This window comes from Nerophis lumbriciformis, linkage group LG02 (assembly GCF_033978685.3).
Source record: "Nerophis lumbriciformis linkage group LG02, RoL_Nlum_v2.1, whole genome shotgun sequence".
In the NCBI taxonomy this organism is placed as follows: domain Eukaryota; kingdom Metazoa; phylum Chordata; class Actinopteri; order Syngnathiformes; family Syngnathidae; genus Nerophis; species Nerophis lumbriciformis.
Genome location: NC_084549.2, coordinates 59,879,211 through 59,897,208, shown reverse-complemented (window position 1 = coordinate 59,897,208; position 17,998 = coordinate 59,879,211). Strand labels below are relative to the sequence as shown.

At 39.3% G+C, this 17,998-nt stretch overlaps 2 protein-coding genes across 5 annotated transcripts in view; one reads left to right on the top strand and one right to left on the bottom strand.

Moving 5' to 3' along the window:
* The window catches only part of arhgef33 (Rho guanine nucleotide exchange factor (GEF) 33), an 81,810-nt gene that overhangs the window by 51,375 nt on the left and 12,437 nt on the right, over window positions 1–17,998 (bottom strand). Inside the window, exon 3 of one of the 3 annotated variants that reach the window (XM_061965945.1) lies at window positions 8,646–8,701. The exons of the other annotated variants lie outside the window; for them this stretch is intronic. The gene's annotated coding sequence lies outside the window, so the exon portion shown is untranslated. The remainder of the gene's footprint in view (window positions 1–8,645; window positions 8,702–17,998) is intronic. 3 annotated transcript variants of the gene reach the window in all.
* bcl2l11 (BCL2 like 11) overlaps window positions 682–17,998 on the top strand; it is a 102,862-nt gene continuing 85,545 nt past the window's right edge. For both annotated transcript variants that reach the window (XR_009815798.1, XM_061965991.1), the window contains exons 1-3: window positions 682–917; window positions 2,097–2,494; window positions 6,686–6,762. Coding sequence is in view for 1 of the 2 variants with exons in the window: in XM_061965991.1 (XP_061821975.1) it covers window positions 871–917; window positions 2,097–2,494; window positions 6,686–6,762 (522 nt within the window). In the remaining variant the exon portion in view is untranslated. The remainder of the gene's footprint in view (window positions 918–2,096; window positions 2,495–6,685; window positions 6,763–17,998) is intronic.

The window sequence follows — 17,998 nt, the reverse complement described above, 5'->3', positions numbered from 1 at the left end:
GTACTGTTAAAAAAATTAAAGTGTTGAAAGTTTTTTTATATGACTTCTTATAACCGTTTTTTGTCACTCGGGTGGCTTAAAAGTTTCAAATTAAGTAGATTCAAGGGTTAAAATCAGTTATGCTATGAATTATTGACCAATTTAAGGTTCCATTACTTTACATCAAATATTCCACCTTGAATTATTTGTTTTTTGGGTAGGAGAGACAAAAAAAAAGGACACAAATTTATATATATATATATATAACACTTTTTCATCAACAGATATACCTGAAGTTGATGTAGACATTTAATTGTTGAATGAAAAAATTACAATATATGACTTATTTTTTACATTTTAATGACTAAGACACTTCTAGGTCACCAGGACCAAACTTGAGGGGAGCCCTAAATTTAAAAAAAAAATATACAATGTATTGGTTTGGAAAAATAAATATAAAGATACATGCTTTGATTTTTCAGCGGGAAACTTTGGACACCCCTGATTTAGAGGCTGTCAAGTTGTCAACATTCGTGCTGCAATGACACTTTCGGCAGCTAGGGGGAGTCCAGGAGTTAAATGAGAGAGAAAGAAAAACAGAGAGTTTTAGGAGGTGGGCTGTTCTGCAGGGGAGGAGCATCTAAATGAGGAGCATCAAGATCTCCACCAGTGAACACTGAACAGTAGACGGGGGAAAAAAGAGGACGAGAACTGCAGGAAGAAAATAGCTGAGACAAAAGAGAAGCTGCTCGGACTTTTGTTTACGTCCTCTCACACTCTGGATTTGTTGACAACTTTTTGGATGTACTACTCGTTTTTGTGGAGTCGCTCACTTCGGAACTGACGGCCGCTTATTTGTTATTCGCAGACATTTAATTGTCCTCACTTTGGATGTTTACGCAGTCATGTGTCACCTCTGACATGCACAGCACGCCCAGGTGAGTCTCACGCTGTATAATATCTTTATATTGAAGAGATGTATTATTAATAGTTGTTTTGGTTGTTTGTTTGTTTTTTTACTTTAAAAAGTTGGGCTCGCCGGCGCGTCAGCTGTCACGCCGCGAAAGAAAGGCCCGCGAAAGTCGGTCCCAATTGGGACCGACTTTATCGAGTTAACTCGATAAAGACGGATATAGTCAACATACGTCGCTTTAAATGCTTACTTTTTACATTAGTATCGGGGGGATGTAACCGAAAATAAGCGTCGTTTCTATGCATCGACCCAACAAGCCAATCACAAATACAAAAACAACATTTTTTAACGTGCGTAATAGTACCGCGGAGTCACCCTTTGGAGGTCACGGAGTTCATTGGCCCCGCTTTGGTTTGACGTGACGTCACACACTGGCCCACCTGGTGCGTGCCCACAGGCCGGTAACGATAACACCGTTTCACTACGGCCCGGCGGGGACCGACGCCGGATTTTGGATGTCACAGGGAACCATGGTGCAATTCTGCGTTTTGTCCAGCTGGAGGCGCACCCAGCTCACTTGGCCGCAGACGCGCACCGCCGGGGTCTAATTGGGACAATACACAACATGACAATAAACTAATGTCATTTAAAGTCGCAGCGCCTTAAAAACGCGCTTCTGCCATTTTACGTGTTCAACATGTTTTAGCGCGCAGCAGGGAAAACGATGCGTAAAATGTCAGGGATTAAATAAACTGTTAATGTCCGGCCATTTTGGCACGCAGGCAGTCATTATTGTGGAGGTGAGTCACTTCAGTCTGGACAAACAGGAAGAGATGTTTTTTTTTTTCTTCTCCTGTAAATATAAACTTTTGGTTCATGCGTAAAAATGCTCCAACCGAGAAACGCCACGGATAGGTTTAGTAATAGTGAAAGTAAACATGTCTGCGTTAATAATGACCTGATCAAGAGTGACGCGCACGTAAAGCAGCGTGCCTCGGCCAAAAAACTGCCAGAAACTTACTTTGCATCGATGTCGTGTGCGACAAGGGTTGTATCCTGAGCTGTAAATTTAAAGTGCGACGGGATATACGGTTAGGTCTTATTCGGCGATTAAAGTGATCCGATTGAGGGCAATGGCAAGCGGTTTTGGCGCAGCGTCGGCAGGTTGACGGTACCGCTGTGTGTGTGTCCCCCGCACGAACAGAGCCCATGGAAGCGCAGTAACCACACAGCCGAGTGCAGGACGTCCCCGGCCCAAGTCGACCGAGAGCCGCAGAGAGCAAAGCACCGGCTTCTGCTCGCCCGTCGCGGAAGAAGAAGAAAGAGGAGGAGGAGCCGGAGGGAGCACGCCGCGGTCGCCGTCTCGCCGCCGGTGCAGCGTCGCCTCCCTGCCTCCGGAGCGCCGCGGCGTGTTCGAGACCAGATCCATATTCCAGTTCCCGTACCGGCGCTCATCCAGCGGATACTTTTCTTTGGAGGGGGACTCGCTTCCCGCCTCGCCGCTCTCCCCGCGGGCCCCCACGGCCACCCGCGCCACGCAGACCCCCAGCCCCTGCGCCCAGGTGGTTGAACACGCCCTGCTGCGCGTGGCCGAGGATCAAGGTGAGCTCCGCGCGCGCGCACGCACGCGCACAATTCGTGAAAGCACCGATACAGTTACAGTAAATCACTGCAATTTATAGTGAAAGTTGACTCACAGTCACCTGATTGTGATTTTTTTCAACTGTATTAACGCAGCTGTTACCAATATGAGATATTGTGATATTCAGTTGCGAGGGCGTCAAACGTGAAACTCCACATGAATCAGAACTGCTTCCTCTCAAAACGTGCCTGAACAGTTGCCAAATTATAAAAGATGAGAAAAAGTGGCATTTATTATATATATAAAAAAAAAAAGACAATGGCGAGGCACTGACACCCATACTTGGCAACCCTCCCGATTTTTCCGGGAGACTCCCGAATTTCAGTGCCCCTCCCGAAAATCTCCCGGGGCAACCATTCTCCCGATTTTCACCCGGACAACAATACTAAGGGCGTGCCGTGATGGCACTGCCTTTAGCGTCCTCTACAACCTGTCGGCGCGTCCGCTTTTTCACCATACAAACAGCGTGCCGGCCCAGTCACATGTTGTATGTGGCTTCTGTATACACACGAAAGTGACTGCAAGACATATTTGATCAACAGACATACAGGTCACACGGAGGGTGGCCGTATAAACAACTTTAACACTGTTACAAATATGCGCCACACTGAACCCACACCAAACAAGAATGGCAAACACATTTCGGGAGAACATCCGCACCGTAACACAACATAAACACAACAGAACAAATACCCAGAATCCCTTGCATCCCTAACTCTTCCGGGCTACAATATACACCCCCGCTACCACCAAACACCGCCCCCCCCCAACCTCGCCCACCTCAACTCCGCCCCCCCACAACTCAACCCCCAATTTCCCGAATTCGAAGGTCTCAAGGTTGGCAAGTATGCCGACACCTACGAACTAATTTTCCCATAAACAGGACGGGCAAAATAAAACTTTGCAACTGTCATCACATTAAAGCTAACAGGTTGGTGTAGCTGTGTAATTACAAATAATTGATGGCATTCTTTTTACAGTAACACTGCTTGGCCACTTGTTGCTAGGCAGAATATGGGTTGGCTTCATTTCCCCATACGGCGGAGAAAGGACGGGGAGAGTCGGCAGAAGCACAGTTCGACCCACAATGCAAAAAATTACTCCAAAACCTACTATAAGAATGTACGACGCAACAGTCACTGTCCATGTTACTCACTGTAAAAGTGAAAGTGAAATTGAATTCTAGCTCCATAGAATAACTTAATTGCTCACATTAAGTAAGCTGTTTATGGGGCCAGTTGATGCTAGGCAAAATTGGAAATCCCGTTGTTTTGTTTTTTGTTTTGTTTTTTTAACAAAAAGACGCTCATCACTATCACGCTGCTTTCACCGCACAGCAGAAAAAGAACGAGGAGGGTCGGCAGGAACACGTTCCATGTTTGACAATCCCACATAAAAAAAGCTAACAATGGAAGGTGTATTAAAAAAAATATCAACAAGCCCACGTGAGCCATTTTAAAACTGGACCTGGGCAAACAAGTTTTAGCTAGCTAGCTAGCAATTGTAGCATTTTGCATTGACATAATTTGTTGGATTAATTTAATGCCAGATTGAATTTATTGATTGTGCCAAAAGTCCAGTCAAAAAAGGCATAAAATAGTCTTTACGGATGCTTAATATTTTCGTCATGGTCATACTTGAGAAATATACATTTTAGCAGACTATATGGGCCTTCTCATAATTGGTTTGAAAGTCTGTTGTTACTATCACTGCCCCCTACAGGACTGGAGTGGAGCAGACTATCTCAGCAATTGTTAGAAAATTTACAAGCGTTGCTTTTCTTTTATGTTTATATTATAGGGGTGTCAATCTTTGGGCACCTAACGATTCGATCCAAATTCAATTACTGAGATCAATGTTTCTTTATTGGTACCCAGAGGTAAAATAGTTGTGTAATTCAGCGTCAAGGCAGAATGAAATAACATACACAAAACAAATGGACAATAAAAAACACAAACAATCATATGTACTAGCTCACTATAGGAGAGTGAAATATATATCCTATTTAACACATAAAAGTAGTGAAACAAATAAAAAGTTAATGATTCGATGCTGAATTGATTTTCGATTCAACATGATTCTCGCAATGTATAATTTAGTATAATAACTGTAATGAAACTTTCTCAAAACAGGACACAGGTTAGAATAAGCGGTAGCAAATGGATGGATGGATGGATATATGTATGCATGTATGTATATATATATATATCCATCCATCCATTTTCTACCGCTTGTCCCTTTTTGGGGTCGCGGGGGGTGCTGGAGCCTATCTCAGCTGCATTCGGGCGGAAGGCGGGGTACACCCTAGACAAGTCGCCACCTCATCGCAGGGCCAACACAGATAAAGAGACAACATTCACACTCACATTCACACACTAGGGCCAATTTAGTGTTGCCAATCACCCTATCCCCAGGTGCATGTTTTTGGCGGTGGGAGGAAGCCGGAGTACCTGGAGAGAACCCACAAAGTCACGGGGAGAACATGCAAACTCCACACAGAAAGATCCTGAGCCCGGTATTGAACCCAGGACTGCTCAAAACCTTCGTATTGTGAGGCACATGCACTAACCCCTGCTGCCATATACATACATACATACATACATATATATATATATATACATATATATATATATATACACATACACATATACATATAAATATATATATATATATATATACACACATATACATATATATATATATACATATATACATACACATATATATATATATATATACATATATACATACATATATAATATATATATATATATATACACACACACACACATATATATACACACACACACACACACACACACACACACACATACATACATACACACATACATACATATATGTATATATATATATATATATATTTGTAATTTTTAAAAATTCATTTTTGAACATTATGAATCGATTTAGAATCGGGATGTAGAAGAATCTCGATACGGATGAGAATTGATTTTTTGTGCACTTTATTACATTACTTCTCGTGGTACTTAACGAGCCATTTTAGCCGAATATAGTGTCCATAACGGCTTCTCATTCATTTGGGTATCACTATGGATATATTAAAGCGCTATGAAAATACAGACCGTTTACCATTTACCATTGATTTATTAGTCCATACTTCAGAACAGGAACAGTGTAGATTGTTAAAAAATGTACGCGCTGCATACATAACCTAGACGCTAAGCTAACCGTAAGGCATGTACACTGTCTGCTGCTATCGTTTAGCCTAAGAGACTTACTCTTATCTTTCAAAAAGCTTGTAGTTGATTAGAACGTGTTTATTATTATTTTTTTTTGTGTCATTAATAGTTTAAAAAATGAGAATATCTCCTTTTGTTCAATGATTTGGCAATCTGTATCTACCACCACTGTCCCCTACTGGACTGGAGTGAAGTGGAACGATAGCCTTGGAGAGTTATTCTAAAAAGGCAGGATTGTTGATAAAAAGCCCTTTTAGATCTCGTCAGATTATGCAGCTTTACCTAAGCAAGTATAAACCCCAGTCAAAATCTCTGCATGAATGATTTTGTTTTAAAATCTAGCAATGATTAGCTAATGTTTGTATTTGCGTGCGCGCGTGTGTGTCTCATTTCCAGGAGTCAAAACATGGTTGCTCATTAAGTACGCCGATCCAGATGGACTTTAGCGTGTGTGTGTTGCAGTCAAAACAGCGGTGCTGGTCTTTTGTGAGGCGCAGACACACACCTTTCAATGCTCATTCATTTAGCTCATCAGATAGCACTGACAGGAGATAAACACACCACACACAGACACACACACACAAACTAGTCGTCAGTCTGTCTCCGTCATCAAGATCATCTGTGACCATTTGAGGTCCTCTTACGGCTCACACGGCGACAACTTCCTCCTCCTGTGGCAGGAAGACCCATCAGCTTCCTCTGCTTGTTTTGATTGATCACGTTCCTTCAAACCAAAAGCAAACCGTCTGCACTTTGAGACGTCCTCCAATGAAGACGCTCCGCCCCAAGTTGTGTAATCACCCACCCTTTATGTCGATGTGAGAAGGCGTCACAGCACGGGACTAATTACCCACGTCTATAAATGACTCCAGCAGGTGACTCTTATGGTCGTATTATTGAGTATTAAATGTTTTCCTTCACTGTGTCTTCCAGCGGGGGCCATGCAGGCCGTGGAAATCGGACGAGAGCTTCGACGCATCGGAGATGACTACAACGACTATATTCTGAGGGTAAGTTGTCTCCAATGTAGGGATCTCACTTATAGCGTCTTTATTTCCATATGTTCATATACTTCCTCGCCATTGTGTCCGATGTTACTGAATGCCAGAAACAAAGACAGGATACAGAAGGACTCCACTTTGGCACAACACTGGCATAGAAATACAAGTTCAGAAGGGATGCATCCAGAATAACTGAATCTAATGTCAGTCAATGTATGTTATCTAAACAAAACATCTTAGCTTTGTGTTATAGATGACACAGCAAATTAGTGTAAAATCTTATGTTTTATGTCATTGATAATTTATTCATTTAATTTATTTATTTTTATGTTTTTAAATTAAATCAACATAAAAAAACACAAGATACACTTTCAATTAGTGCATCAACCCAAAAAACCTCCCTCCCCCATTCACACTCACCCACACCCACTCACACAAAAGGGGTTGTTTCTTTCTGCTACCAATATTCTGGTTCCCACAACATAGACAACAGTCTGCAAGGGACACAGTCCCTGAAGCACACATGATTATGTGTGCCGCTGGTCCACTAACATTTTCATTAATTACTATTTTTTTATGTAATTGTTTTTATATTGTTTTACTTTATTTTTTATCCAAGAAAATGGTTTTTATTTATTTATCTTATTTTATTTTATCTTCACCAGACCAGGTTGTCAATGAAATTGGATTTGTTTGAAGGGTTTTTAAAACCGGGTCCAGTCCAGATAATGTCAAAGTCGGGCTCAGCAACACACACCTTCATCCATGTACATTGAAAAATTAGGGAACACAACAGATTGCATATAATTTATAAACAAAATTACATTTTCAAAATAAGCATTTATGTACAGTCCAGATTATGTCTAGGTCGGACTCAGTAACACCTTCATTTTTGTACACTCAAATTTGGGAACACAACAACAGATAGCATATATGATGTTGTTGTAGATCTATAAACATAATTACATTTTCAAAATAAGCCTTTGAGGACTTCCCATCTTTTTTTTAATGTTTTTTGGCATCATTTTCGTTTTCAACCATATAGCTTTCTAAAGTTAAGAAATACTGAATAAATCTTTTAAAGAAAGTAATACTAAGTGAATATCTGTTTTTGGCCTTAAAAATAAACCTTTTACCGAGTACTATAATTAAATTGACTCAATCATGACTGTCAATGAACTATTCATTTAATTTTTACAATATCCCCAGGGCCAATAAAAACAAGCCATGGGCCAGTTTTGGCCCTCGGCCAGCACTTTGGATACCCCACAGTTTGTAACTTGGCGGCTTAAATGAATATAAGGGGTGTGAACAGTACGGTTATTTTTATTAATGTTTATAGGCTGCACAAAAAAAATCGATAAACATCCGAATCGCGATTCTTATTAATCACGATTCTAAATCGATTCATGATTTTTTAAACTCCAGTAGAAAACAAATTTAACATAGAAAAAAAAAATCTAACTTTTTTGGAATAAATTCACAATTGTTATTCATCTCCATTTGATTTTTAAAAATAAAACAACTACAAAAATGAAAAAAAATGTTTGTATACATTTCCAAAAATTATGACTATTTAGAATCGGGATGAGTAAGAAACGCGATTCGGATGTGAATCAATTTTTTTGTGCACCCCTCTTAAATACGAATAAAAATAACCGTAATTTATCTAAAATGAGCCATTGTCAAATTTAGCGGGCGTAGCATAGTACATTAGCATCACAACAGCGTTAGTCGGATTGTTTTTACTGGTTAAGTCCCAGCTGCGTGTAAGCCCTTTTTTTACTTGTGATCAACCTCAGATACGTCTACCAGGCTCCCAACTCGAAGAGCGTCTCAGTTTTAGTGCAATGCCACACACACGCACACAAAAAAGTCTATATCCTGCTAACCTGTCAGTCTGGCGCCATAGTCTGTGGAGAACGCCTGTCAACAGCAACACCGTGACCTGCCGATGAGAGCGAGAATGTCAACAACACGACTCTGATAAGGCTAATGCTTGTAAAACATAACCAAGCTACTGTAATGTCAGACAAAAAAAAAAGATGAAATACACACGACTAGATCAACAACGACACAAATGACACGTTATCAACACTAGCAGCAGTCTTTACCTGGAGTTTGAGGGTCTGACTTTAATAAACAGGAATACAAATAACAAATTTAATCTGAAAACAATGTAGGCTACATGATTACATTTTGTTGTAATTTTAATGCAATGACAAAGGTATTATATTCTATTCTATTGTAAACACAACACAAGTGCAATAACATTTTAGCGAGATAGCTAGTAGGCGTAGCATCACAACAGCATTAGTTGGATTTTATTCCTGGTCAATTAAAGTGAGAATGTCATCAACACGACTCTTATAAGGCTAGCGCGAGCAAAAAAATAACTAAGTTACTGTAACGTCAGACAAAAATAAACGATAACACACGACTACATCAACAACGGCACAAATTGCACGGTATCTACACTTGCTGCAGTCTTTGACTGGAGTTTGAGAACCTGATTTTTATAAATATTAATAAAAATAACCGTAATTTAATCTGGAAATAATGTAGGCTACATGAGTCATTGTGAACACACCACCAGTGCAATAACATTTTAGCGCGCTAGCGAGCCGGCGTAGCATTGTGCATTAGCATCACAACAGCATTAGTTGGATTTTATTCCTGGCCATGTCCCGGCCGCCAATTAGAGTGGGAATGTCAACAAAACGACTCTGATAAGGCTAACGCTAGTAAAAAAATAATTACGCTATTGTACGTCAGACAAAAATAAACAATAACACACGACAACATCAACAACGCCACAAATTACACGTTATCAACACCTCCGGGCTAGCTGCAGTCTTTACCCGGAGTTTGAGAACCTAACTTTTATAAATATGAATAAAAATAACTAATGTAATTTGAAAATAATGTAGGCTACATGAGCCATTGTAAACACAAGTGCAAGAACATTTTAGCGAGCTTGACAGCAGGCGTAGCATAGCACATTAGCATCACAACAGCAATAGTGGGATTTTATTCCTGGCCACGTCCCGGCCACCAATTAAGAGTGGGATTGTCAACAAAACAACTCTGATAAGGGTAACAGTAGTAACAAATAATTAAGCTAATGTAACATTAGACAAAAACAAACAATAACACATGACTACATCAACAACGACACAAATTACACGGTATCAACACTTCGGGGCTTGCTACAGTCTTTGACTGGAGTTTGAGAACCTGACTTTTATAAATATGAATAAAAATAACCGTAATTTAATCTGAAAATAAAGTAGGCTACATGAGTCATTGTGAACACAACACAAGTGCACTAACATTTTAGCGAGCATGAAAGCAGGCGTAGCATTGTACATTAGCATCACAACAGCAATAGTGGGATTTTATTCCTGGCCACGTCCCTGCCGCCAATTAAGAGTGGGAATGTCAACAAAACGACTCTGATAAGGGTAACGGTAGTAAAAAATAATCAAGCGAATGTAACGTTAGACAAAAATAAACAATAACACACGACTACATCAACAACGACACAAATTACACGGTATCGACACTTCGGGGCTAGCTGTAGTCTTTGACTGGAGTTTGAAAACCTGACTTTTATAAATCTAAGTAAAAATAACTAATTTAATTTGAAAATAATGTAGGCTACATTAGTCATTGTAAACACAAGTGCAAGAACATTTTAGCGAGCTTGAAAGCAGGCGTAGCATTGCACATTAGCATCACAACAGTGGGATTTTATTCCTGGCCACGTCCCGGCCGCCAATTAGAGTGGGAATGTCAACAACACGACTCCGATTAGGGTAATGCTAGTAAAAAGTAACTAAGATACTCTTAACGTCTGGCAAAATAACTATGACAAAATACACACGACTAGATCAATAACGACACAAATTACATGTTGTTAAAACTTTGGGGCTCGCAACAGTCTTTACCTGATTTTTGTAAATATGAGCGTAGCATAGCACATTTGCGTCAGCACAACAGCATTAGTTAAGATTGTTTGTCCTGGTCAGATGTACCCCAATGTGCTACTTCTTATCTTTTCTTAGATTAACTTCTTAGCTACTGCAGTATGTTCGCCATGTTGTTGCTCATGCTAATATAGCATTAGCATGTGTCGCTAATATCGCCTGGTTATTCTTAAGTAATCAGATTTTTCAATAAATTACCTTGTTGTCAGTCATTATTCGTGAACAGAGTCTTTGAAATTAGACAAAAAAAGCCAACGGTTTTTAAAGTCAATGTTAGCTACACTTGCTTTGTCCATAACCTTGAATACTAACAGCTACAGTCTATTTAAAAAATAGCAGCCAATTTCCTGTGACATTTTCTTACTGGAGAGTAAAGTTCACAAATCATCCCAAATGTTTTAATCCTGTTTAAGGGAAATTTTACGCATGGGTCCACTTTCCTTAAGGTTATTTCAGCATGTTGCATCATCTCCCGCTTCCCCACTTCCTCATCCCCCAGAGAGCTGACTTTTGGCTACAACTCCATTTAATCGCAGCACAGTAGCAGAGTTGCCGACTTGGCACTTTCGTAATCGCATTTAGCAAGTATTCAGACCTTTTTTTTTTTAAAGAACTAATCTAGCGACTATTTCGGGTGTTTTTGGAGCATGGATGCTGTCTTGTAGGGCGTGTCGAATCGGACAGAATAAAATAAATAAATACATTGGAATTAAATGAATACATGTGTTGTCTAATATGTCATTAATTCAATGCAAATATAACTAATCATTTAATTATTTCAATATTTTAGAAAATACAGAAATTATTTCAAAATGTAATTTTGTTTTTTATAAATTATTTCACGTTTTCAAAAACTTACTATTTATTTATTTAATTGTTTTTTCCATATGAACCTGTGTGTCAAACTCCCCCATTAAAAGTCAGTTGATTGGTTACTACTTCCACTTACCTGTGGAACATGTGGAAGATTAATAATTTAAAAAAACATAACTTAATTAAGCAAAAATAATGATTATAATGTATATCATGTACAATACTAATAATAATGAATTAAATAGTTGAATAAATGAATATAATTTTACATTAAAATATTAAAAGAGGTGTAAAACTTGTTTTCATGGAGGCCACATTGCAGTTACGGCTGCTCTCAGAGCCGTTTGTTACAGTGAATATACAGTCGCGATCAAAAGTTTACATACGCTTGTAAAGAACACAATGTCATGGCTGTCTTGAGTTTCCAGTACTTTCTACAACTCCTATTTTTTTGTGATAGAGTGATTGGAGCACATACTTGTTGGTCACAAAAAACATTCATGAAGTTTGGTTCTCTTATGAATTTATTATGGGTCTGCTGAAAATGTGACAAAATCTGCTGGGTCAAAAGTATGCATACAGCAATGTTAATATTTGGTTACATGTCCCTTGGCAAGTTTCACTGCAATAAGGCGCATTTGGTAGCCACAAGTTTAAGACAGGACTTTGGGAAGGCCATTCTAAAACCTTCATTCTAGTCTGATTTAGCCATTCCTTTACCACTTTTGATGTATGTTTGGGGTCATTGTCCTGTGGGAACACCCAACTGCGCCCAAGACCCAACCTCCAGGTTGATGATTTTAGGTTGTCCTGAAGAATTTGAAGGTAATCCTTCTTTTTCATTGTCCCTTCTTAAAGCACCAGTTCCATTGGCAGCAAAACAGGCCCAGAGCATAATACTACCACCACCATGCTTGACGGTAGGAGTGGTGTTCCTGGGATTAAAGATATCACCTTTTCTCCTCCAAACATATTGCTTGGTATTGTGGCCAAACAGCTCAATTTTTGTTTAATCTGACCACAGAACTTTCCTCCAGAAGGTCTTATCTTTGTCCATGTGATGTCAGATGAAACAAAAATTTAGCTGTTTGGCCACAACACTCAGCAATAGGTTTGGAGGAGAAAATGGTGGTTTGGAATATATATTGATATCGGGGTGTCACAACCTTTTCCAACAAGGGTCACATACTAAAAAGTCAAAGTATGCGGGGGCCATTTTTATATTTCTATTTTGTAAAAAAAAAAAAAAAAATGCTACGAACAGACATTGCTTATGTTTAAAGACAAAACTGAATGTTACATTTGTGTTACAGGGGACAAAGTGTACTTTTATTAATTATTACACAGGTTATTACACAGGTGTGTAACTGTTAAAAACAACAGTAAAAATAAAAAATAAATAAATGTAATGAGAAACTGTTAATACTAATAATGACTCACTGTCACTCATAACAACCCTACGTTTTGTCTTTAAATACTCGATATAGAATGCCCTTTTTTAAAATATTTTTTTAATGGAAATAAAATAATTTGGAAACGCCTGAGTTAGTAAAATCAAATGTTTAGCTATTTTTTGCATTACATCTTAATGTTTTTTATTTATTTAATTTTTACAGTTATTTATTTTATCCAACAATATTCGTAGGGGCCAACAAAACTTTGGACACCTTCTTTTTAATGTAATGTTTTTTGCATGGTCAGATAATTCTCAAGTTTAAAAGACATGCAATTTTTCTGTCAAAATTGAAAGAACAAATACGAACAAAAATTGTTACCAGGTTTTCGCGGGCCACATAAAACTATGTGGCGGGCCAGATCTGGTCCCCGGGCCTTGAGTTTGACACGTGATTTAAATATTTATGTATTTATTTCATTTTGTCCTCTCCCTCTATAGTCTTGATTCTTTTATCACACTTGGTCAGATTCGAGTGCTTATCGTGCAATTCTCTGCCCAAACACTGGGGGCAGCGTTTTCCCTCTATTCTTTGTGAGCGAACAATGGCAATTAAACCGAAACGTAGAGTGTTATTGGAGCTGGAACTCATTGCAATGTTAGAATAGTGAATTTTAATGCACAGTACATGTTCATCTGAAATCAGAGGAGAAAAGGAGCAACTGTCAGAGACATTTGTGGGAATATCACTTAGCCCGTGTTCAGATTGTTCAAGCTAATGTGACGCAGCCCGTGGCACAAAGATTAAAGCTGCAGAGGAAGCCAACGGGGAGGCTGGAGAAGAGTGCGATAGCGTGATAAGTCGCGACCGTGACTCAACACTAAATTCACATGACTGGGGAAGTCCGAACGAGAAGAAGGTGTATGTGTGTACGTGTCTTAATGGCAAGCCTCCAATAAACTTGGGCACATAACTATTCTGAAAGCGTGCACACGTGTTAGTCGACTCTGTAAGAACAATGAGCGGGCCGAGAAAAAGAGGAAGGTGACGCCTTGTTCCCTGTTCTCTAGTCAGGTGTCAAAAGAAGTGTTTTTAGGATTTTAAAACCACCTTCATTTTTTTTATTGCGGCATATGGAAGCCAACCACATGAGGTTTGCAGCTAAATCAGGATGCATGAGCAATGATAATGACATGTTACATTTTGGCTTTTGATTCCTTGATAAATTGTCTCTTGAAGATCATTCTGTGTCAACACAAGATCACGAATGACCAATTTTAGACCTATAGTTCACTTTCTCGGCTCTGAATTAGATGGTCAAACACCGTTTTTGTTGAAACGGTCAAAATTCCAAGCGTACCTAAATGCGTCACGTCTAGTCACGTGCCACTCAGCACTCTCTCTCCTATTGGTCAGCAGCGAGCGCAAGAATGTAAACAGGAAGAGTGTCTCGGTAGGGAGTCAAGCAACGCAAATAAAACACTAAATAGAACAAATAAAAGTAGTGTTTTGACAACTTAATTCAGTTATATGGACACAGCACAAGTGCACATAGAGGGGTGCGGGCCAGCTATATTTTTCCTCACGTTGAAAAGGACATGCTTTTGACTCGGGTGAAAGCATGCTAATTGCTAACGTGCTAAAGAGAATAGGCTTCGGTAAGTCGACGCTTCTTCTTTTGATGTGGTTGAGCTTTCTAGCTTAAATAAACGGTGCTGGCAAGTCATGCCATTTTGTATGATTTATTTCGCAACTTTAGACGGCAGTGTGTCATTTAGGGGCATATTTAGCATTGCAGGAATTAGTGGTGTAGACTTGACATTTCTTAGGCACACAAATCTACGGTGGCTGACAGGGGCAAATGCACCAAAGAGAGAAATGACCCAAAACGAAACACACGTATACACTATAACACAATTGCTGTTAATGAAAAAGTATTCACCAAATAAAGGCTGCAAGATAAAAAAATAAAATAAATGCAAAAAAACAAAGCAAACTACTACTAATGCCAAAAACCTCCACAATCTTCAAAAACAACCGCGTGAGAGAAATGATGCAAGTTTATGGAAGGGTAATATAAAATTGATAAGTGCAAAAGTGGTGCAGACCCCCTTAATTAGATGAGGTTTTTCGCATACACTACATGGCTGTGGCCATGGAAACACTCATATCACTCCACATTCCTGTTATTGTGCTTTCCAACATGTGTGCGACGTTGTTGAACTGGTAGCACCACCTTTTCTGCAATATAGAATTGCAAACTATAGACGACAGAAACTATTTTTCGCACACTCACGCTCTGCAGGGGGTGGTGAACCATCTCAGTGTCGCATGCGAGGGAATGATCAAAATTCAAGAAAATGCATATTGCGATATATTTTTATATATAGGAGATATATTATAATAATACATAAATAAACGCCGACAGACACCGAAATGCAGCATTTTTTTTTTTTTATCAGTCCCTTAAGTCATTCAGCAGCTACGAAATTATACAATGATATTTCTGGATAGACTATGCCTAATATTTTCTTTTCCTGACGGTCCATATATGTTGACACTAGGGTTGTCCCGATACCATTATTTTGATACCGCTTCCAAAATGTATTTTGATACTTTCATTATTGGCTTTATTTTAAGAGAAAAGCTTATGATACATTAAACATACATTTCTTATTTGACATTAAATAAGATAGTAAACATACCAGACAACTTCTCTTTTAGTAATAAGTAAGCAAACCAAGGCTCCTAATTTGGCTGCTGACGTATGCAGTAACGTATTGGTTGTATTATTTTGTCAAAATTATGAGGTACAAGAGGTAAAAAATGGATTAATAAACTACTTGTTCATTTACTGTTAATAGAAGCTTACTTTCTGTTTTAAAATGTTGTAGCTATACTTTTGTTAAAATGTAACAATCAATTATTCTTCTGTTGGTTGATACTTTACACAAGTTTTGGGTGATACTACAGATTTTGGTATCAATCCAATACCAAGTAGTTACAGGGTCATACATTGGTACTATCTCAAGTTATCCTGTGTTCAAGGACGTATTTTATTGGTTTATAAACAGCAAAAAAGATAAAAGATTTTGTGTTAATAAAATATATCGACATATTCATTGTAATAATGACTATGTATGGCTCTTGTACTTGGTATCGTTACAGTCGATGTCTGTGTAGATCCACTCATGGCATTTGTTTACTTTGCTAGCTTGCTGTCAGCGGTTACTACAGTGTGTAGTGAAGCATGTTTAGCTATTCTTCATCCTGCAGGGACGATACTTGTAAGAAACTTACTTTATTTGTCGCCATGACCACGAGGATTAGTGATTTAGAAGTAGCTAAAACATTACCGACTGCGGGTAGACGCTAGCTGGCTAACAAGAGCAAGAGCTAGGCACCTCTTGCAGAGCGGCGCTTCAGTGTTTATAGTTTCACCTTTATCGTTAGTTTTGTTTACTTTCTCTATCTCTACACTGTTTCCATGAATTGATTAACGTGAACCCCGACTTAAACAAGTTGAAAAACGTATTCGGGTGTTACCATTTAGTGGTCAATTGTACGGAATATGTACTGTACTGTGCAATCTACTAATAAAAGTCTCAATCAATCAATCAAAAAACTGTATGCAATGCTTAACATGCGCCTCTGCTCGTTTTACCAGCAATGTCACGACGGCGTACTGGTATTTTTCAGAAGCAGTACAGCACTGTTTTAAATTCATTAGTACCGCGGTACTTTATCAATACCGGTATACCGTACAACCCTAGTTGACACTCACACGGAGGATTCTCTGTCTATCACGATCACTTCTCTCACAGACGTGTGTGTAACTTTGCCATTTTGCACGTAGATTTCATACTTGCAAAATAGCACCCGCGGAACAGTTTCAGCCTTGCCAAATCACATTGCGCGTGCCGAATAATTACATTTGCATCTCCTCCTCCCAGTATTGTGGCCGTTCTGGTGATCAGCATTTATTCTGCATATTCATGAAGACTGACACGCTATGCTGCGCTCCTTATTCCGCAATCCTCCGCGCACAAGTTTAGTAGCTCAGCTTTGCGTGCGCTATCAAGTTTGCACCTGTTTTAATACATGCAAACCAGAATGTAAGCTCATTTATGTAATTTATGACTTGGGTACTGCATGTTACTCCCAAGACCTTTTTATTATTATCCCACTTTGCCAAGGTTGAGTGCATGATGTGCAATTTTTTTACCATCACCTAGCTCTGGCCCTGGTATGTGGTGATGCAAAATTCTCACCCGAGCGACCGACTTATCTGGATTCATGCTAGTTTTGATAAACCAAATTTCAAAAGTTGTCCAATTGTATATGCATTTTTACCCTCAGTGCTCCATACAGCTGGACTCTTGGAAATTCAAGTGTGCCCTTTTGTGTGTGCATGCGTGTGTGTTTGTTTTTGAACATTAGTATATGTACTCAGCGTGGCGTTCATGTGTGTGTGTGTGTGTGTGTGTGTGTGTGTGTGCGTGTGTGTGTGTGTGTGTGCGTGTGTGTGTCAGGCCGGCATCCGTGACAAACTAGATTCATTATTGCTCAGCCTTGCGGTTAAAGAGCTCTCGGTGAGCAACGCACAAGGTCTAATTATCCTGCCAAAACACACACGTGCACACATACGTGCACGCACACGCACGCCGCTGCAAGCGCCAATGGACACACTGTCGTCTTTCAGTGGGAGGCACGGCGCTGCAGACAGAAATAACTAAAGAGGAACATTGTGGACCAGTCGGGTGTCAGCGGCTGTGTGTTGTTGGTGTGTGCAAGACAAAAGGGGTGGGGGGTTGACAGCAGACACATTTTTTTTAATCCTTTGAGCAAAGTGAGGGAGTGTTTGGCATTAATTGAACTATGGGGGATTCTTTATTTGCTTGTATAATCTAATTAGTGTAATACATTAAAATCTAATTAAATATTATATCTTAATATTTATATTATGATGTAACTTGTTTTGGGGCGTCGTGACATCGATCGTATTGTTCATCTTCAGGCTGCATCAACAGCGGCTGGTTTCAACAAAGT